This window comes from Mustela nigripes, chromosome 17 (genome assembly GCF_022355385.1).
Source record: "Mustela nigripes isolate SB6536 chromosome 17, MUSNIG.SB6536, whole genome shotgun sequence".
In the NCBI taxonomy this organism is placed as follows: Eukaryota; Metazoa; Chordata; class Mammalia; order Carnivora; family Mustelidae; genus Mustela; species Mustela nigripes.
In genome coordinates this window covers 10,044,015-10,064,410 of record NC_081573.1, presented here as the reverse complement: position 1 = coordinate 10,064,410, position 20,396 = coordinate 10,044,015, and the positions used below count along the sequence as shown (strand labels likewise).

Here is a 20,396-nt window from a genome sequence, read left to right as displayed (position 1 = left end):
GGGAATGAGTTTCCCTAAGGCCACACAGCTAAGAAATGGAGTGGGAATTGAGGACTCAGGTCTGTTGAACTGGCTTCACGGAGAAACTCCACCCTGCGCAGCCCTGAGGGAGAAGGAACTGGCAGCTCCTATCTGCGCAGGCTTCACCCTCCTTTCCTGCCAGCCAAGGGTGGGTGGTCCCAGATGATGTTGATTGGCAGTAAAGAGGATCCAGGGCTGGGGTACTGGCAGGAAACCGAGGCTCCCTTGGCAGCCTGTGGGCAACTGCTCCCTCTCCTGGGTGATGTAAGTCACTCCCTGGGGTGGGGGCCACTGGGCTATTTCTGGAAGTTGGGATGAGGCATGTCTCCTGGCAACAGAGAAGCAACGGAGTTGGTGGTGGTGGTGTGATGGAGAAAGGGGGATGTTATCACTGGGGGAAGGAGGGAGGACCCGGACTAGTAGTCTTAGGCTGATTCCAGTGCCTTCAGAGCACCTCCAACCAGGTCTAGTATGGATTAAAAACTGCTCAGCTCCAGAACTGCTTTCCAGGTCAGACCAGAGCAGAGCCAGGCTTGTTGCCCCATTCTGATCCAGTGCGATGTCACAGGTGGCATCCCGTTTTGAAAACTCCAGCTGTCCTCCAATCTTTAATGACTCACCTAAGCCTATTCGGTTTCTGCAAGACCACACCCTTGCTCCCTTCTACACTCCAGGATCGCTGATTCCAAATAGGGAGCCCTTTATAGAGCTCACGACACTCCATCAATTAATTCAACCTTTCAGAGACTCTCTTCATGCCTATAATCCCCAGCATTGCCCTCCTCCAGCCCCCCAGTCCCCTGAAGCTCCTTCCTGATGGTTCTTAAACATCGCTTACCCCTTTGGGTCCCTCAGAGATCCCACAGACCTTTTAAAAACGCTCCAAATCCCCTGTGACTTCTCCACTGGTCCCCAGGAAGATCCCTTGACCTCTCCACGGACTCCCCTGAACACCTCCAGACCCCCACAGACCCCTCATAGACACTTACAATCTGCCCTAGCACCCCTCAACAAATGTTCTCACGCCTGCAAACATCCTGGTAAGATTCTCTCAGGCGGTTGCCCTCAGACTCCCACCGACCCCAGTCCCCTCGTGGCGGTTGCCCACGAGCTGTACACTGCGCGCATCCGGTGAGTTTTGTCCGTTAAGTAACCGCCCCATCCCGCCCCCCGCTCTGCTGCCCTTTTGGGCCTTGTTGGTCCCGGGTATGATTTCCCAGGCTTGAGGATTGACTCAGATTTTTGCTTTTCATCTCTGAGCTGCCGTCAGAGGGCAGCAACCACCATTTGGCTGAAAAACTACAACTCCCAGAAACACCCGCTCTCGACTGTTCCGAATGCACCCGCATTTATTGAAAAGGGAGCGGAAGTATGTCCGCGCTTTGCCTTTTGGTTAACGTAGTCCGAGAAAGCTTTGGCCTTCCAGGCGAGACTGTCTGCAGGACCCAGCGGGGGCGGGGGAGGGGGAGGGTGTCTTGTGGGTCCGCTGGGAATTGCAGTCAGTCCCAGTGGACGAGACTTTCTTCAGGCTTCAGAAAGGGCAGGACAGTTAGTATGAACAGAGATTCAGATTAAAATTAAGTCTAGAGACTCCATTTCCCATTATTCTACAAGGCGGGGGTGGGCTGAAGATGATTTCATTCTAGTTCTAAGGATTTCCGGGAGAGAGAGAGAGAGAGGGAGAGAGACAGACAGACAGACAGACAGACACACACACACACACGAACTCCGTTTCCCAGCGTCCTTTGGGGATAGTGTCTTACCCGGTATTAATCGATAAATAGGGCGACCTAGTCCGCGCACAAAACCCGAGGCTACTCTCAACAGCGGGCTTCCTTGTTTGGGGCCTCCTGGATCCTGTAAACTTAGGAAGCGGAGGACGCAAAAGGCTGAAAGGGGATTCAAAACAAATTCTGTCCTCACCCTTTTAATACCCGTCTCAGCTTCTTGGTGCAGCCCACGTTGGCAGAAAAAGCTGGAATGTATTTGAAGCATATTGTTCTGTGAGACCACCGGGAACTTTGTTCCCCAAATTGTTTGTGGGAGACATTTCCTTCCTAATTTTGGAAACTTGGAACTTGGAATGTTTGGACACCATTTTCTTGCGGCTCCTGATCAATTTTAGCTTTTTCTTGGGGCCTGGGGAGGGGAAGGAGGCGTTGAACACTCTGCAGTCTCCCCCACGGGACTGATGTCTTTCACCGCTGGCTCACGCTTTCCCAAAAGCACCGATTGAACTTCACTTCCCAGCAAGCCTCTGCAGCCGCGTCTCAGAAAGAAAGGGTCAGCATGCGGGGGGACTATTACCCAACATGCTCAGGCTCCTGGTAGATTTCCTCCCCGTCAAATGGAGAGGCTGCCTTGAACTCCATTTCCCAGAAGACACAAAGGCTCGCTGCAGCAACTACTCTGAAGCCTTGGCGTTGACTACATTTCCCAGCAGGGACTGCGGCCTAGCATAGGAGGGCGGAGGAACGCCGTACCTTCCTATTCTATTTCTTAGCCTAAATCCGTAATTGCAATGTCCTCTTGGGGCTTGGGGAGCACATGGGACTCCATTTCCCGGCATGCTTTGGAAGCGCGTTACACCTGCAATGCGGTGAGGGCGTGGCGACGACTCCGTTTCCCGACTTGCCTCACGGCCCGATAGCTGCGAATGCACGGGCGCCGACTCAATTTCCCGCAGTGCCCCTAGCCCCGATCGGCATACACAACCAACAGACTAAATGAGCGTCTGGACTCTGTTTCCCGGCATGCATCAGGTCTACAAAGCTCACCGAAAGAGTGGCAGCGACTACCTTTCTGAAACACACCTAGGGCTCGCAGCTGCTGGAGTGGAGTGAGTGTGTGCCTCGGACTCCACTTCCCAAAGTGCTTCAGAGTCCGCCGTCGACACTTTCCGGGGACTCTATTTCCTGACGTGCAACGCGATCCGTCATACCCCGCGGTCGACTCCGCGGCCTCTGCAGACTCCATTTCCCGGCGTGCCACGCGGTTCTCTGTGCAGACCGAGGGCGGCGCCCGCGGCGCGTAGGGCAGGCGGACTGCATCTCCCGGCGTGCCCCGCGGCGGGCGCTGGGCCGGAGCCGGAGCCCGAGCGGCGCGGCCTGGAAGAGGCCAGAGCCCGGGGGAGGCGGCGGCAGCGGCAGCGGCGGCGGCGGCGGCGGGGGCAGCCCGGGCAGCCCGAGCCCCGCGGCCTGGGCCTGCGCTCGGCGCCATGAGCGGCGGCGCGCCTTCAGGGGGCGGCCCTGGGGGCTCGGGCCGGGCGCGGACCAGCTCGTTCGCGGAGCCAGGCGGCGGAGGCGGCGGCGGCGGTGGCGGCCCCGGGGGCTCGGCCTCCGGCCCGGGCGGCAGCGGCGGTGGGAAGGCGTCAGTCGGAGCTATGGGTGGGGGCGTAGGGGCCTCGAGCTCCGGGGGTGGCCCCAGCGGCAGCGGCGGAGGAGGCAGCGGCGGCCCCGGTGCGGGCACTAGCTTCCCGCCGCCCGGAGTGAAGCTGGGCCGTGAGTATTCGCGGTGTCCGTGGGGGTGGAGATCAGGGTTCCTGAAGCCCTTCAGACGTCGATCTGGTTCTTCCATATGCCCAGAAAGAAGCTCCAGTTCACTGTGCTTACCGAAGATGGGATCTGAGCTCTCCCCCGCCCAGAGAAAGGGATTTGAGGGGTTTCCATCAATTGGGAGTTTAGGATTAGAATTAGTAATCCTCAAAAAAACAGGGGTCACAGGTTCCTGTTCTTCCATTACCGAGGTCTTGGATCCTTGAACCTCAAAAACAGGAATCTGATGTTGCCATCCATTAGACAACCGCATCAGGAGTCGTCGTCGCTTGCAAATGGGGCTAGAGAGTTATTGTTCCCAAAAAGAATAAGATCACCATCACCCCAAAAGAGGGGGATCCGAATTTGCTCCCCCTTAGGAGATGGGGATTTGGAGTGAATATCACACAGAAACGGATTTGGGCTTCCTCCGAAAGATAGGGTCAAGGCTTCCCAAACCTGGTACCCAGGTAGTCTTTGATTTTAAAGCACAAGACCTGTTACCATCACCCATCTGTAACAGGTAGAACTGTATTCCCCAATGGTAGAAATTAATGGTTGCTGTTTCTTACAAAAAAGGACAAACTGGGAATCAGGGCATCTTGCAGATCAAGTCCATAGTCACTTTTCCAAATGCTTGGCTTGGGGTGCCTGGCCAGTCCAGTCGGTAGAGTATACAACTCTTGATCTTGGGATCATGAGTTCAAGGCCCATGTTAGGGGTAGAATTTATTAAAAACAAACAAACCAACCAAAAAAACCGAAAAAACTTGTCATGGTGGGTCTTTTTCCACAAAAATGGAACAGAGTCAGGGAGGATCGTAGTTCCCCATAGACTGTGGATCTGAGGTTAAACCCCTTTCGTTATTCTGAGGTATGGTGTCATTGGTTCTGGATGAATAGCTATGTAGGAAATCTCCTTCCAAAAGAAGGTGTCATTGGCCCCTCAAATCGAATTTGATTTCAAACGAACTGATGAAAGTGTCCCCAAAGAAAAGGGATCACTCTTCCCTAAGAATGCCATAAAAGTTTGCTGCTGTCTAGAGAATGGAACTGGGAATTGCAACGTTCCTTCGGAGGACTTGAGACCTGGATAGCCCCTTCTTAACAGAGGTCAGGTTCACCATTCCCATCACTTAGTACTTGTCCGTTGGGGACCACCCAAATACATGAAGGGTTCTAGGGCTCTGGACACAGATGAAAACCAGATGAAGAGGTCAGGTTAGCACCTTTTCTAGCTGAAATATTTGGGGAAGGGCTAACTCCTCAAAAAGTGAGAGTCCTGGCACTGGCACTCCTACCTGAAGGGGTCCTTTCTGCCACCAAAACCCAGTGGCAGTTACTGGTTCTACCAAGGAGTACTTAGACGTCACTATCCCCAAGCTGTCAGAAGGCTAGTGCTTTCCTAAAGCAAAAGTACCTCAGGGTTACTGCTCTGGTAAGTGGAAGAGGTTGGGTCAGGCTTTCCCCAGTCAGGAGGGGCCCCAGCAGGCAGTAAGCTCAGAGCGGACAGAGTCAACCTGTAGACATTTGAGGGTGCCCTCAAACCAAAATGAACCAGTGATTTACTGCTTACTAGTGGTAGAAATTACCATTTATCAACACTTGAAGAGCAAGAGGTTTAGTTGTCCATGGCCTCCCACATGAGAAGAGGCAGGATTTAGGGTTCCCTGAAGGGAAGAGGAGAAAGGGCGCCTAGAGGCATCCAACACCCACCTTTGCCCAAAGACAAGGAAGGGACAAGGAGGCCCCCAGTAAGCATCCTATAGTGATGTCCCCTCCCTCCCACAGCCCTGTGATTGGGTGGTGGCAAGAAAGGGAAGGTCAGTGGATCGTGTATCCCCTTTGTTCCCCAGGTGACAGCGGGAAGGTGACCACAGTGGTAGCCACTCTAGGCCAAGGCCCGGAGCGCTCCCAGGAGGTGGCTTACACAGACATCAAAGTGATTGGCAATGGCTCGTTTGGGGTCGTGTACCAGGCACGGCTGGCTGAGACCAGAGAACTGGTGGCCATCAAGAAGGTTCTCCAGGACAAGAGGTTCAAGGTAGCTTGGGGCAAATGGGGACAAGGAAGTGTGACCAGGCATGATGGGCGAGAGGGCCCTAGTGAGAGTGCTAAACTTGGGTTTCCACGGGATCTGAACATGGGCCAGAGAAGGGAAGCAGAAGGGCATGAATTGTGTGGAAGATGGGAGTGTGGGTTTAGAGAGAGCCCAGAACTGATGTTTATTGGGCTCTGGGTTGGTGTGAATTGCTTTGTAGGCAAGTTCTTGTTTAATTCACGTGAAGATTCTTGGAGGGTAGGTATTGGTGTGTTATTAAGGCTGAGAATCGGATAAGAGAATTGACTTGCGGCAAGACGAAACTCTGGCTTGTCTGATTCTAAAGCCTCCAACCTTACTCATTAAGTTACCCTTCTGCACAGAGGGGAAGGAAGCTGGTAGAGGTGATGAGTGTGTTTGTGAAGGTCATGCTCTGACCCAGGTGTCTGGCAAGTGTGGGGTGAAATCCAGCCAGCCAGACCATGTGGCTGGGTGTGGGGCTCTGTCCCCCTGAGGAAGGGGTGCCCTTTCCTCCTCATACAGCTGTGCCCTGTAACCTAGTGGAGGTCCAGGGAACAGGGAGCAGATGGAAGAGGTAGAAGTTGAGGGCCACTTGGCATTGCAAGGACTGGTGTTTTGGAGCTGAGGTCATTCTGGACATAAAGGACCTGAGCCTAACCTGGAGGGAACCAGGTCAGGGCCTGGTGTTAGCAGTGAGAACCCTTGGGCAGGAGGATCTCTAGAATGTGGCTCAGAATTTGATTAGTGTTGAGGCCTGGAAGTGAGAGGGATCTGAGGGCAGGAGTTCCAGGGGCAGAGCTCAGGGGAATGGAGAACAGCGAAGAGACCAAGACTCTATCTCGGAGAAGAGGCTGAGACCAGACCCCCTTTTGGAAGATGAAAGTCTGGAGCCTGGGACTCAGGATCCAAGTCAGGGTTTAAGGACCTGGATGTCTCTAGGGAAAGCAGTAGAGAGGACTGGAGACTGGGGTGAATTGGGTGGGGAGTACTCATCTTTTGTCACTTGGGTCTTGTGTGGCCACAACATTTGATTATTTATTCAAGATAAGCTGGAAAACTGAATTTATAGGTGAAGCCATTTGATTTTCAAAGGTCAGCAATAAATTGGAGATTTTTGGATGGTGGGCTGAAAAAAACTCACGTGTAGGTTGGGTTTAGCCCATAGGCCTCCAGCCTGCGTGTGGGGAGAATGGGTTGGGGTGAGGAATTAGGGGGTGCCCCAGAGGGGCCCTGGAGCTGGGATGCAAGGAGTCGGTGCGTGGCTCTGTTGGCAGGGGTGGAGGAACAGGGCTGTGGTGAGGGGTGCCAGAAGTGGGGAGGCAGGGAGAGTTGGCTGTTGTCTGAGACACTTTCCCTTTGCCCCCAAGAACCGAGAGCTGCAAATTATGCGTAAGCTGGACCACTGCAATATCGTGAGGCTGAGATACTTCTTCTACTCCAGTGGGGAGAAGGTGAGACCTTGGCTGTGCGGGGGCATCCTCCACCCCTGTTCCTGTCTGCCTTTCCTGCGACTGTCAGTCCTTCCCCCGTTATCCCCCCTGAGCCTTCCCTCCCCTTCCCCGCCTGTTCCTTGCAGTGCCTCACACCTCTCCTTTGCTCTCTGCAGAAAGATGAGCTTTATCTAAATCTGGTGCTGGAATACGTGCCCGAGACAGTATACCGGGTGGCCCGCCATTTCACCAAGGCCAAGTTGACCATCCCTATCATCTATGTCAAGGTGGGTAGGCAGGCAGGCCAGCTGGCTTTTGGGACCGGGGCTTACAGAGCCAGGGGCCCTGGATCCTCCTGTCTTCTGTGGCTTCCCTTTTCCTCCAAATTGATGTTGCTTTCTGGAGCCCTTGAGTTCCCTATCCTTGTCTCCATAACTGTCATAGAGCTTGCCCAAGGCGGGGCAGGCCCCCCCAGGGCCTGACCACATCAGGGAGGCAGGCTGATTGGGGTCTGGTGTGACTGCAGGGTACCTGGTTGGGTCCCCGCTGGGAGCCCAGGGGCACTAGGGGTGTTGGTGGAGTTAGCGCAGAGCCTGATAATGCAAAGAGAGAGAGGTCAAGTCCTGGCCTTTGGACCCTTGGCAGAGGGGGTGTGAGAAGGAGGCAGGGCTGGAGGAAAGCCTGTGTCTTCATCGCTGTGCAGGCTCATTCCCCAGGGCCTGGTGCTGGGTCCTGCATGTTACAATCCCTCAGCAGGTGTTTGAATGAATGGATGAGTGAATCAGTGAGCTGAGGGCTGATGTGGAGAGCAGAGGCTGCAGCAGCCTTCTGCACCGGGAGGAAGCGGTGGGTTCAAGTTTGATGAAGGTTGTTCCTCCTGCCGGCCTTAAGAACCTTGACCCCATATGGGCCACAGAGCCCTACTGGTTGTGGTGTTGGGAGACCGTGCCTCCTGGGAGGGGACCCCTCTGGTTTGGTGAGTCTGTGCTGTGGCTGCCTGTGTGCTGGATCCAGCACTGAGCAATTTCAGAAGGCCAGTTGACGGAGACCCAGGCTTTGCTCCGGAAGAGCTCTCAGTTTAGCCCGAGTGGACAGCTGTTGTCACAAAGAACTATAGATGACTAGCTACTGCCGTACTAGAAGGAGCACAGGGAATTCTGGAAACAGGCCCCCAGGCCTGCCTGCTTTGGGGGTAAGAAGGATCAAGGAAGGCTTCTGGGAGCCCATGAGGGGTAGGGTGAAGAGCCGGCATCTGTAGCCAAGGGCAGTGGGAACAGGAGGAGGGGGGCCCAGGAAGCTGGCCTGCGCAGTTACTCCATGCCAGGCACTGGTCTAGGCCCTGGGAGACGCGGCGGTGACGAACACCCCAAGATCCCTGCTCTCTTGGCACTTATGTTCTAATCAGTGGGAGGCAGAGTGGCAGGAAAATCCAGCTGGAGAGAGGCTAGCCTGTGGGTGGTTTGACTGGCAGGCAGAGGACGCTGAGCCCTTCCTATAGCCAGTGGTTGTGGAGCTGAGAGACTGGCTCCCACAAGGCCTTCCCGCCATCCGAGTCTCTATCAGGTTTCTGAGGTGTGTGGCTGAGGCAGTATTCTCAAAGTGGGGAGCAGCAGCAACCTGGGAGGGCCTGTCTTAAATGCCACACCCTGAACTTTCAGAATCAGACACTCTGGGAGCGGGACTCAGGGGTCCCTGTTTAAAAAAGTCCACTGAGTGATTCATACTAACGCTTGAAGACCCAGGGGTAGCACGCATGGGACGGGGTATGTGTGTGTGTGTGTGTGGCTCGGCTGCAGCTGCCCTGTCCCCTGCCCCCTGCCAGGTGTACATGTACCAGCTCTTCCGGAGCTTGGCCTACATCCACTCCCAGGGGGTGTGTCACCGTGACATCAAGCCCCAGAACCTGCTGGTGGACCCCGACACTGCTGTCCTCAAGCTCTGCGATTTTGGCAGGTGGGCCTGACCTGGGGTGCTCTGAGTGGCTGAAGGGGCGATGGGGGGACGCCAACCCTCACCTTCTGTTTACTCCTGGCCCTCTGTTTCCACAGTGCAAAGCAGTTGGTGCGGGGGGAGCCCAACGTCTCCTACATCTGCTCTCGCTACTACCGGGCCCCGGAGCTGATCTTCGGAGCCACCGATTACACCTCGTCCATTGGTCAGCTTTGCGGGGTTGGGGGGGCAGGGAGTGGCCAGCCTGGCAGCTTTCCTTCTTTCTGTGGGCTGTCTGCCGCCCTCTGTGATACAAGCTTAACCTGTGTTCTTTTATCCAGTCCTCACAAACTTTGGAGGGCGGTGTTGGTGTCTGCTCGTGGCACAGATGAGCAGTCTGAGGCTGAGAGCGGGGAGGCCACCTGCCTGCATTCGCACTGCTGGGGTTGGGCACAGCTGGGCAGGGCTGGGCTTTGAAAGTTGACCTGACTCCAGAGTCCACTCCGGCTCCAGAGCCTCTCAGTCAGCCTTCCCTTCTTGGCCTAGCGGGGAGGGTCTGGTGGGGGGAGGAGCTACCTGTGACCTTGGAGGCCAGGCGTTTCAGCTGGAGGGTGTGACTTGCCCACCGGGGGCCTCCAGGACCTTCCCCATTAGTGGGGATGACAGTGCTACCTTTCCAGGCTTGAGGAGAGCGAGTGAAAGGGTTGGGGGAGAACATCCCTCAGCAATGTGAAGAAACTGTGTGGTCCTTAGGGGTGAACTTGTGCCTTGGGGGCCAAGGTACATACCAGGGAGGGGGCAAGACTGCCTGCCTATAGCTGTTCTCGCGGGCAGGATGGAGTCTAGGCCTAGGACTTGAGCCTTGAGCTTCTCGAGGCCCCAAGAACACAGAAGCCTGTTAGAGGTACGTTGGGCTACCTGGAGGCTAGAGGCACAGCAGGGACTTCCTGGGGTTCCTGCGGGGAGAGAGGCAATGAAGGTGGCAAGCACAGGCTGCACAGTGTGGCGTGGCCAGGTGGACCTGGAGGTTCAGCAGCAGGCTCCCGTGTCCCTAAACTGTGTAGGACCTTGAGCAGGGTGCTTCCTCTCGGGGCCAAGAAAATGGGGCTCCCTCCTGGCACTCAGGATGACTGTGGGGGAGATAAGCCTTTGTGAGGGGCTGGGTGGGCAGCCCTGACCCTCCCTGCATTCCCCTCCAGATGTGTGGTCAGCTGGCTGCGTTCTGGCCGAGCTCCTCCTGGGCCAGCCCATCTTCCCTGGGGACAGTGGGGTAGACCAGCTGGTGGAGATCATCAAGGTGAGGGTGCAGTGGGGTGGGCAGGGATTGGGGCTGAGGGATAGGGGCTTTGGCTCAGAGCCCTCCCTCCCTCTCCAGGTGCTGGGAACACCAACCCGGGAACAGATACGAGAGATGAACCCCAACTACACGGAGTTCAAATTTCCCCAGATTAAAGCTCATCCTTGGACAAAGGTGGGGCAGGGCTGGGGGCTCAGGCAGCATGGCCAAGGTCCCCTTTGGAGGCCAGCTGGTCTGGGGACCTGGCTGTAGAGTCTTGGCTGTAGGGCTTGGGAGTGGGTCCGTAACTCATCAGATTTCAAAGTTCACGGCATCTTCCATCCTCCGGAAGTTGAGGGTCCACGGTGAGTTTGAGAGTGCCATTTCTCTGCTGGTGAAACAGGCTCTCTGCAGGGCCTGTCCAATGATGGGACCCATGTGAGCTGCTCACCCGAAGGAATGTGGCTTCCCCTCAGTAGCTCTGCCTTGTTTGGAAAGTGGGGGTGCAGGAGTCCACAGGGCCTGGGCGGCTCACCCTCCTGACCACCGTCCCCTCCCCTTAAGGTGTTCAAATCTCGAACGCCGCCGGAGGCCATTGCACTCTGCTCTAGCCTGCTGGAGTACACACCGTCCTCAAGGCTCTCCCCTCTGGAAGCCTGCGCCCACAGCTTCTTTGATGAACTGCGATGTCATGGAACCCAGCTCCCCAACAACCGCCCGCTTCCCCCCCTCTTCAACTTTAGTCCTGGAGGTGAGGGCACAGCTTGGGATGCGGGGAACCAGAAGGCAGGCAAAGGTTGTGGAAGGGGGCTTGGTGTTTAAGATAGGAGTGGGATGCTGGGGTTGGGGGTGCTCGGGAGATGCCCCCAATACAGACCTGAAGTGGCTTCACCCGTGCTGGGCCCCTTCCAGTCTGTCACTGAGTGTTCAGTGGTTACACGTCCGTTGTCCTTGCCAAGAGCTGGGTCCCTACCTGGGGTGGCCCTTTTCAGCCTCGGCCTGGTCTCCCAGCACCCTGCGTCCTGATTGGGCATGTCCATTCCTGTTTCTAGAACTCTCCATCCAACCATCTCTCAATGCCATTCTCATCCCTCCTCACTTGAGGTCCCCAGCGGGCACTGCCACCCTCACTCCATCCTCACAAGGTAAGTCGGAGGCCCTCTTTGCAGATGAAGGCCTTCCTCAGCCTGGGAGGCTGGTGTGTTGCCACAGCCCCTGAGTTCCCTGCATGGGTATGGGAATTGTTGATGTTTGAGTGCGCATGTGCATACAGCCACCTTTTTGGGGCCAGATTGCCCGTATTTGTGTTGAAGTGCTAACTGGAAAACCAAAAATGTATGTTTGGTTTGCACAAACAAAAAGTTAAATTTGTTGTCCACATTTAAAAATTGAGGCCATTGCATGTACAAACTCAGATTTCTTGTGTCTTTTGGGAAAGAAAATCCAACTGGGCAGTAGTGGGCCTACCTTTCCTCAGGGCAGTGCTGTGAGTCGGGGCCAAGTTCTAAGTGCCCTCTTTTCTGTGAGGCCCAGCTCTCTGGTGAGTCACTCAGTGACCAGCCTGGCCCTTGGGCATTTGAGTATGTGGAGCTGGACCTAAAGCGGCAGCTGTGTGTTTCTGATGTAGCTTCTCCCACCAGGGTCCTGCTCTTGGGTGGGAGATCTGAGAGGCCAAGGGTAACTGTCTTTTTCCTCCCCCTCAGCTTTAAGTGAGGCTCAGACCGGCTCGGACTGGCAGACACCCGACGCCACAGCTCCCCTCACCAACTCTTCCTGAGGGCCCCACCAAACTACCCTTCCATCGGGGAGCCCCCAGTGGGGCTGGGAAGGAGGGCCATAGCCCATCAAGCTCCTGACCTGGCTGGGCCCCTAGACTAGAGGGCAGAGGTAAATGAGTCCCTGTCCCTACCTCCAGTCCCTCCCTCACCAGCCTCACCCTGTGGTGGGCTTTTTAAGAGGATTTTAACTGGTTGTGGGGAGGGCAGAGAAGGAAGGACAGGGGGTTGGAGGCATGAGGACCTCCTACCCCCTTGGCCCCCTCCCCTCCTCCCAGGCCTACACTCCTCCAATCCCTCCTCCCTTCCTGTGTCCCTTGTAAATAGAACCAGACGAGCCCGTCTATTCCTCTTCCCTTCCCTGGTCCCCCTGGGTGTAAATAGATTGTTATAATTTTTTTCTTAAAGAAAACGTCGATTCACACCGTCCAACCTGGCCCATCCTCCTTCTACAGCTGTGTTCCCCTTCCTGTCCTCTGCCCCTAAGGTCTCCTCCCTCCTCTCCCCACCCTGGAGGGCCGAGGGGGTGGGGGTTGGGGAGCTCTTGATGTCTTAGTTTCCACAGTAAGGTTTGCCTGTGTACAGACCTCCGTTCAATAAATTATTGGCATGAAAACCTGCTTCCTGTCTGGCTACCTTGTTTCCACAGAGGTGAGGGAGGTGCCTGAGGAACTGTGCTGAGACAGGACCTCTCAGGCAGGGACCTGCGGAGACTGAAGCCAGGCTGGGCTGCCAGAGGCCTGAGTCCCGGCCTGGGCTCACGTGCCCAGCCTCCCTTGGCCTCAGCTCTCCTTCACACGTGTGGGGATGACCAGTCTGGTTCACCTACTGTAGAGGTCGCGGGAAAGCCAGCCTCATGGACCCCACCATTGTCCTCTTCTGCCTCAGGAGGGAGGGAGGCAGGCACTGTCCTCCCCAGGTGATAACTGAGAGAATGGGGGATCCAGGGTCAAGGCCACAGGGTAGAGGTGGGAGAGTTCAGACTTGACAGATGGCTGTGTCCCACAGCCCGAACTACCTGCTGCTTCACAGGACACCGTATGCATGGTCACTCAGGCCAAAACAGCCTGGATGTAGACTCTTAGTGGGCACTGACGGGGCAGAGATGCGGTCCCCCAGAGCTAACAGCTCTGCTAGCTTTCTTTCTTTTTTTTTTTTAAGATTTTATGTATTTATTTGACAGAGAGAAATCACAAGTAGATGGAGAGGCAGGCAGAGAGAGAGAGAAGGAAGCAGGCTCCCTGCTGAGCAGAGAGCCCGACGCGGGACTCGATCCCAGGACCCCAAGATCATGACCTGAGCCGAAGGCAGCAGCTTAACCCACTGAGCTAGCTTTCAAACAGGGCACACATCTGGCCCCCATCTGGGTATGCTGGAAGTGACAAGCCTGGGAAGGTTGATGCAGAGAACCTGGCTGCTTCCACTTGCTTCAAAAACATGATGGGCCAGACAGGGGGTCACAGGCAGAGGGCAATGGCAGCTCCTTCATGTGGTGCCAATGGAGGATGTGAGGGCAGGAGGCCCCACAAGTGAGGGGGGGGCCTGAGGAGGAGCAACTGGTATGTCCTCCACTGGACAAGGAGTTTGTTGCTTTAAGTAAACTCTGTCCTGTGGGGGTGCAGTGGCTTGAACTCAAGATTCTGAGATAAGAGTTGCATGCTCTACTGACTGAGCCAGCCAGGGGCCCAGAAAGAGAAATTTGAACATGTCCCAAGAGGTCAGGGACTGTTGCTGTGGCATCTGGACTCCAGTCTGCTTAGGCCAGCCCCAGGGGCATCTGTATACTGCCCAGAACAATCCCTGCTCAACACCCTTTGGGTATCACCTTGTTTGTAAGATGAATATGCAGAGCAAGCAGGCCAGAGGGGAGCAGGGCTGGTCCCCCACCTCCCTGCTGCTCATGTCTGTTCAGCCGCAAGGTCACTGAGGGGGTCCCTTCCCCTCCTCCCACTCCTCTGGTCCTGTCCTTTTCCTTTTAGACCAACTTCCACCTCCCCCTTGCTCCACCCTCATGCCGGGGAGGCAGAAGCCCCACTTTTGACCCCCCACAACCCTACTGGGGCATGCCTTCCTGGCTTTCCCAGGTCTGGGCCTGCCTGCCTCCCAGACAACCTTCAGCCACAGCCCCCCACTGCCTGAACGCCTCAGTCTACAGAGGCTGGCGGGAACTCACCAACGGGACCTGCTTTAACTCCTCTACTTCCATTTAAAGAAAGGAGTGCCACCTTAGGGAACCTCTGAAAAGGCTGGGGATCCCTTCCTGTTCCTAAGACCTTTGATCTTCCGAGGCCCCAATAAACCACCTGCTCTGTGACACCGGCTCACTTTTCCTCCAGGTGTAGCAAATCCTCCTCTGAGTACTGCTCTGAACCTCCCCCCACCCCTCGCTGCCCCTATCTGTCTCAGGTCAAACTCCCTCAATGGTACTGGTTACAGAGATGGGCTGAACAATCCCCCTGGATTCAAATCTCCGTGATACTGCTGCCTCATGTGAGACCTTGGGCCAGTCTCTGCCCATTTTCTCGTACAACGGGGCTAGTGCAGAGATCACCTCACGGGCCCTCTGGGTCATAATCCTCGTACAGGGCTAGCTGCAGTGCCTGCCACGGCTAGGCAGTCATGTTTGCTGTCACTGTAGCTGTGAATAACTGGACAGTCTCCAAGTATACCAAGAACTCACCCTCTTTGCAGTGCTGTCTTTCTGCTACATTCTCTTCCTCTTTTGTTAGCAGATTCCTAATTTTTCCTCAAGGACTACTTCCTCTTGGAGGGGGTGGGGGGGTGGGGAGGGTGGGGGAGGTGGGGGCAGTCTTCCCTGCTCTGGGATCCCATCCTCCCTGCACATTCCCATCACAGCCCTGAGGATCCCAGAGCTGAGATCTGCCTGCTCCCCAGGGGCAGGGCAGAGGCCTAACTCCTCTACCACCCTAGCCTTGCCCAGCACATGCGAGGGAGGCCTGAGGACTCCCAGGCTGAATGAATCAATGAGACACACTCAAGAGAGCAAGGCCGTCTGTACTTGGGTGTTCCTCCTACCCCACTGTGCACCACCTGGGGTAGAGCCTGGCTCCAAGTCATTGCTGGGGCTCCAGCATCACCTGGCCCGTAGCAGAGTACCTGGGTAACTAGAGATTTCCTGCCACACTGTCAAAAGTGAGCTTAAGGAAGCCCAAAGAAGCCAAGTACCTTTCTCCACCAGGCAGAGCCAAGACCCGGGAGCCCAGGGTCCAGGGGAGGGGAGGGGAGGGCTTGGGGACAAGCGAGGGCCTGAAGAGGTATATGACAGTGCCCAACACCGAAGTGGCACGTACTCGGGGCTCAGGAAAGGTAACCTGATGTAGCTGGGCACCAGGGTGAGGGAAGCAGAGCGCAGAGCCCTGGCAAGCCCCGTGATGGGTTGCGGGTGGGGTGCCCTGAGCCGGATCACTTCAGGCCTCAGAACTTCAGTTTCCCCATAGGCAGAGAAAAGTGGCAAGATACACCTGGGCAGGGCTCTTATGAGGAGTCAGTGGCTAAGAGGCCAGGGTGGATGCTGGCACCCTTGTAGGGAGGGGGTGTCTCCGTGCTCCCCAGAGAGGCCCACAACTGCTGTGGCAACCCAGCTTTTTCCCTGTGGCTCCTCAGCTGCGGCCCACAAAGGCCGTGTCCAGCTGCAAGAGCCCGCTGGCCTCCCCGGCCCCCAGAGCGGCCTGGCACAGCTGCAGTGTGTCCTCAAGCGCCAGCGGCTGGGATGTCTCGATGATGGCGATGGTCTCCCCGAGCTCGGTGCACATGATAGTCTGCTGAGGCTCAGGGGGTGGGGGCGGGGTGGGCGGTGGGGCTGGCGGTGGCGGCAGAGGGGGGCCAGGCCTGGCGCGGGCGTGGACACGCTGGTGCAGCCGCAGGCCGGCCAGGGCATGGAACCAGCGGCCGCAGGTGCCGCAGTAGTAGGGGCTCTTGTTGTACAGGCCAGTGATGGGCAGTCGGGGTGCGCGGGCAAAGGCCACAGGCCGCAGGTGCAGCCGCCGGTGCTGCTGCAGGTTGGAGCTCTGTGTGAAGCGCTTGCCGCAGTCCAGGCACTGGTAGGGCCGCACACCCGTGTGGGTCAGCTGGTGGCGGCTTAGGTTGGCCAGGGAGGCAAAGGTCTTGCCGCATGAATGGCACTGGAAGGGCCTCTCGCCCGTGTGTGTCCGCAGGTGGTTGCGCACATGGACCAGCTTCTTGAAGCCCTTGCCGCAGACACCGCAGCGGTGCCGCCGCTCGGGTGGCCCGTGCACAGCGCGCCGGTGCCGGGAGAGCCGGGAGGCCGAGGCGAAGGACTTGGAGCATTGTGGGCAGGGCAGCTGGGCGGGCGGCGCAGGTGGCAGGGGGGGAGGCGCGGGCTCGGTGGGTGCGGGGGAGGCTGCTGCTGTGGCTGCCGCTGCTGCTGCGGATGGGGGCGCCCCGCTCTTGCCTGCATGCGTGCGCCGATGGTAGAGGAACTTGGTCATGTTGCTGAACGTCTTGCCACAGCGGCAGCGATGCAAGGGGTTGGCGGTGTGGGCCCGCCGGTGTGCCACCAGCGTGAGCTCTGTGCCAAAGCCGCGGCCGCAGTCCACGCAGAGGTAGCGTGCTTCACCGCGGTGCAGTCGCAGGTGCTGCTCCAGGGAGGCAGCTTTCTTAAAGACCTTGGAGCAGGTGGTACACTCGTGCGTGCCCCCGACGTGGGCCCGCCCATGAGCCAGCAGCCGGTTGGCCGAGCTGAAGCTGCGCTGGCACTGGCCGCAGTGGAAGGGCTGAGTCCCCGGTCCCGGGCCTCGGGAGGCCCGCCGATGTCGCCGGCGCACCTCAGCGGAGGCCCAGCGTTGGGGACAATCCCCACAGCCCTGGGCCTGGCAAGCTGGGGACCTGTCACCTCCCACAGCATCATCACTGACCTCTGCCACCACCTCCTCTTCCTCCTCAGTGTCTTCCTCGTCATCTTCCTCGTCATCTTCCTCTTCCTCTAGCCCATTACGCTCTTCCTTCTCTAGGGAGTCAAAGTGGGTGCCCTGATGCTCCAAGAACTCCTCAGGAGTGGCACAGAGGGTAGAGCACTCGGGACACTCGTAGGGCTCCATCTTAACTTCGGGTGGAGCTGGGGGTGGAGGGGGTGGTGTTGGTGGGGACAGCGGGGGCGGCCCTGGCAGCTCACCAGCCGCAGAAGAAAGGTGCTGGGCCTTGCGATGGGCCACCCACAGCTCAGGTGAGGGGAAGAGCTCCTGGCAGTCCCCACACTGGTACTGGATCTGGCTTGCAGACTCCCGGAGGTGGGCTTCCTGGTGGGCCAGGAGTTCGCTGGGGGACATGATGAGCTGGCTGCATTCTCCACACTGGAAAGGCCCATCCTCGGTCCCTGCCATGAGCTCCGGATCAAGGCCAGGATCCTGGGTGGCCAAGGCCTCATCTTCAGCAATGGTGGGCACGTGCTGCTCCTGGTGTGAGAGGACTTCCTCTAGCGTGTTGTAGAGGCTGCCACACTCAGAGCACATGAACTGGTGATGTTGGAAGAAAAGGGATGAGGCCAGGGCCTCCCCTGGTGTCATCTCAGTCACCTCTGCTGACATCCCTGACATCTCCGTCATCTCCCCGAACATCGGTGTTGACATCTCCACTGCCCCTGGAGACATCTGTGTGGGTAGCTCAGCAACCTCAGCCACCTTGGCTGCCACCTCCGCCATGCTGGGGAGGACAGTGCCTGGAGAAAGATGGCAGAGCTGGTGAGATGTCAGGAACCAAGGAGGATGGGGGCGCGGCTCAGGATCTTCCCGGCTCGTCCCCTCACTCACCAGCCTTTATCACTCAGCAAGCCTGGATCCAGTGCTGGTGCCTTAGTTTTCAATGAACATGAGACTCAGAAGTGCACACAGGCCCCATGGTGCCAGACACCTGTAAAAGAGTGAAAGGTCCCCTTCAGTTTGGCCTCTGATGTTATTATCTCTCCTTTCCCAGAGTGCCACTTGCACCCTTTCTAAGAACACATGTCTCATTATGCCTCTTGACCTTTGCCTGGTTGGTTTCCTCATTGGGCACCCCCTTTCCTCCTACTGTAAGGACACACAGAGATACAACAAAGAGTTCAAGAGCACAGGCTTCTGGACCAGATTGCCCTTGACTTGAATCTGAGTTCCAGCTCTTACTTCCTCTCTCTGATGCTATTTTGTCACCAAGGATGACCAGGAAGACCCTGGCACCTGAAAAAGGTCAGACAGAATCATGACTCATAGTTCTCTAGAAATGTTCCTGAACCCGAAGTCTTCCCTGTTGCTATTCCTTCTGCCAAGAAAATTCTCTCTTTTTCTGGTCTAGCAAAACCCTACCCAGCATTTCCTTTGTGAAGCCTTTTCTGACAATCTCTCTATATCCTCAGAGGGATGTCCACTCCTGCCTCCTTGGTGTTCCTATGGTAATCTGTGCCACCTCTATAAAAGCCAATGTCACCCGCCTGGGATACAGTCTGTGCTTCTCTCCAGACTGAGCATGTAGGCACAGCAGGGCTGATTCACTGTAGGGGCTGATGTCACCAAAAAACCCATGGACCTGGGATGGGCATTTTTAACTTCTGAACTTCGCTCTCCATGCCCCCATCTCCCTTTCTACATGTGTGGGGTCAACACAACCCTGGCCTCTGAGCTTCAGCAAGTGGCAGCACCCCTCACAGCTGAGTTTCTGAATCCAACCTCCACTGTCTCCATCTCTTGTTTAACTCATCTGTTAGTGCCAGAGGTTAGGCAAAGTTCCTCATATTAAGGTCCCAGAGAGTAGGGAAGTTAGTGTCTTCATAACTGATGTACTTCCAGCACCAGGAACAGTGATTAGCCCACAACAGGTACTCAGTAGATACTCTGTGAATGAATGGTACTCGCTCCAGGAAGTGAGGCATGAGAGTCTAATTCTCCCGGTGCCCATTCCACGTCTGGCAACAGACCAATGCTCCCAATGGACGTGTACTCCCACGGTGACACAGCCCAGCACATGACCCTGTTTTTTTAGCAGATGCCCAATAAGGGCTCGTCGAATAAATGATTCACTAAAAGCCCCGGAGTCACTTTTTGTTAACTACCTACTCCAACTCCCTCACCAGTATTTGAGTTGCCAGGGTCCTGCACACAACAGCCACCCAATAAAGAATCTTCCGGGAAGGAGTCAGCCCGGAGCCCTAGAGTTCAGTTTTTCCTTGTTTACAGCCACACTCCAAACACAACTCCCATGGGGTGAGGCCCAAAGCCTGCTGTAAGGCTTACACAAAGTAGGCACCCAGTAAATGTCCCTCTGGAAGGAGGCCCGAGCAATCTAAAACTGGGACTTTTAGTCTACATTCCTCCTTTCTCAATTGCTGGACAGTGTAGTGTTGGTGGGGAGGAGATAGGGGCTTTTCGCACAGGAGATCAGTAAGTTCTTCCAGGAAAGAACCCACCGGAAGCCTGGAAGTTCAACTTTTCCGCTACACGTCCCTGTCCATCGACCAGACTTACCAGCTCCGCTGCGGGAGAGTACCCTGCAGGGGTGGGGGTCTTGGGCCCCAGGGTAGGGTCCTGCACGCCGCAAGGCGAACTCAATGCTCTAGGGCACACAGGAAGGAGCACTCTCCTTCCACTCCACGCCGCTCCCGCCCTAGCGCAGGCCCCGAGGCTCTTCGTCCCCTCCCCCTCCCCCGGTGTCCCCTTCGTTCTCCCTCCGCCCTCTCCGGACGCCCAGCGCTCCCGTCCCCCGCCCGCCCCGCGGCGCCCTCACCCGTCTAGCCAGCCTCCTGCAACCCCCGCCGCTCTTGACACAGACCCTCTCTGCTCCAGGCGTGCGGGACCCCTCACTATCCACGCCTCCCATTGGGCGGTGCCCTTACCCGTAGTAGCCAATTAGAGGCGGCAGCGAAGGGCACGCGCCCTTGCGCCTGCGTGGTGACGTTCAGGCGGGGCTCGCCGAGTTTCTCCACGCACACAACTGTGCCCTGTGGGCGGAGTTGGGGGGGGGAGCGGCTCAGAAAAGCGCCTGCGCAGTTCTCTTGGGCTAGTTTGCCAAAAATCATAAGTGGTGAGAAGTGGGCATCATTGGAAAGCGAGGGCGTATGGAATGAACTGGATCTCGGGAGACCTTGACAGAGGTGATATTTCGTAGCCGAAGAGGCTGAGCATCCCTGAGAGCATAGATTTGATGCCAGACACACTTGGGGTACCTCTCTCAGGGCCTCACTCTTACTTCTCTGTAAAATGGGCTTGAATCACATACACCTCAAAGGCTGTTGAGGGGATTGAATGAAATCAAACACGTGAAAGCGCTCAGCGCAGGGCCCGATACACCGCAGACGCTCACTATAACCCATCTAACATGGACGGAGTCCTTCCCAGTTTGTAAAACCGCTTTCCCTTCCCTCCCA

The 20,396-nt window shown here is 56.7% G+C and overlaps 2 protein-coding genes and 1 long non-coding RNA gene across 6 annotated transcripts; 1 reads left to right on the top strand and 2 right to left on the bottom strand.

The window, feature by feature from the left end:
• Positions 1 to 1,347: 1,347 nt before the first annotated feature.
• On the bottom strand, positions 1,348 to 3,102 carry LOC132004780 (uncharacterized). Its single transcript, XR_009400639.1, has 2 exons — positions 1,785 to 3,102; positions 1,348 to 1,550 (listed from the first exon to the last, which is right to left on the bottom strand). It is a non-coding gene; the product is annotated as an uncharacterized LOC132004780 (long non-coding RNA).
• Positions 3,103 to 3,191: 89 nt separating this feature from the next.
• Positions 3,192 to 12,645, top strand: GSK3A (glycogen synthase kinase 3 alpha). 2 transcript variants are annotated; one of them, XM_059381283.1, is made up of 11 exons: positions 3,195 to 3,521; positions 5,410 to 5,597; positions 6,983 to 7,066; positions 7,222 to 7,332; positions 8,868 to 8,998; positions 9,094 to 9,200; positions 10,174 to 10,271; positions 10,350 to 10,445; positions 10,815 to 11,001; positions 11,303 to 11,395; positions 11,954 to 12,645. In XM_059381283.1, the coding sequence occupies exons 1-11, from the start codon at positions 3,239 to 3,241 to the stop codon at positions 12,025 to 12,027; spliced, it is 1,452 nt and encodes a 483-aa protein (XP_059237266.1). In that variant the 5' UTR covers positions 3,195 to 3,238; the 3' UTR covers positions 12,028 to 12,645. The 2 variants fall into 2 exon arrangements, with proteins under 2 accessions (XP_059237267.1, XP_059237266.1); XM_059381284.1 differs by lacking the exon at positions 10,350 to 10,445 and having other exon boundaries at positions 3,192 to 3,521.
• A 2,375-nt stretch (positions 12,646 to 15,020) lies between these two features.
• ZNF526 (zinc finger protein 526) lies at positions 15,021 to 19,844 on the bottom strand. 3 transcript variants are annotated; one of them, XM_059381822.1, is made up of 3 exons: positions 19,757 to 19,844; positions 17,812 to 17,911; positions 15,021 to 17,720 (listed from the first exon to the last, which is right to left on the bottom strand). In XM_059381822.1, exon 3 carries the CDS (start codon positions 17,701 to 17,703, stop codon positions 15,646 to 15,648), a length of 2,058 nt encoding a protein of 685 aa, XP_059237805.1. In that variant the 5' UTR covers positions 17,704 to 17,720; positions 17,812 to 17,911; positions 19,757 to 19,844; the 3' UTR covers positions 15,021 to 15,645. The 3 variants fall into 3 exon arrangements, with proteins under 3 accessions (XP_059237805.1, XP_059237807.1, XP_059237806.1); XM_059381824.1 differs by having other exon boundaries at positions 19,802 to 19,832; XM_059381823.1 differs by lacking the exon at positions 19,757 to 19,844 and adding an exon at positions 19,498 to 19,655.
• Between the last annotated feature and the right edge of the window lie 552 nt (positions 19,845 to 20,396).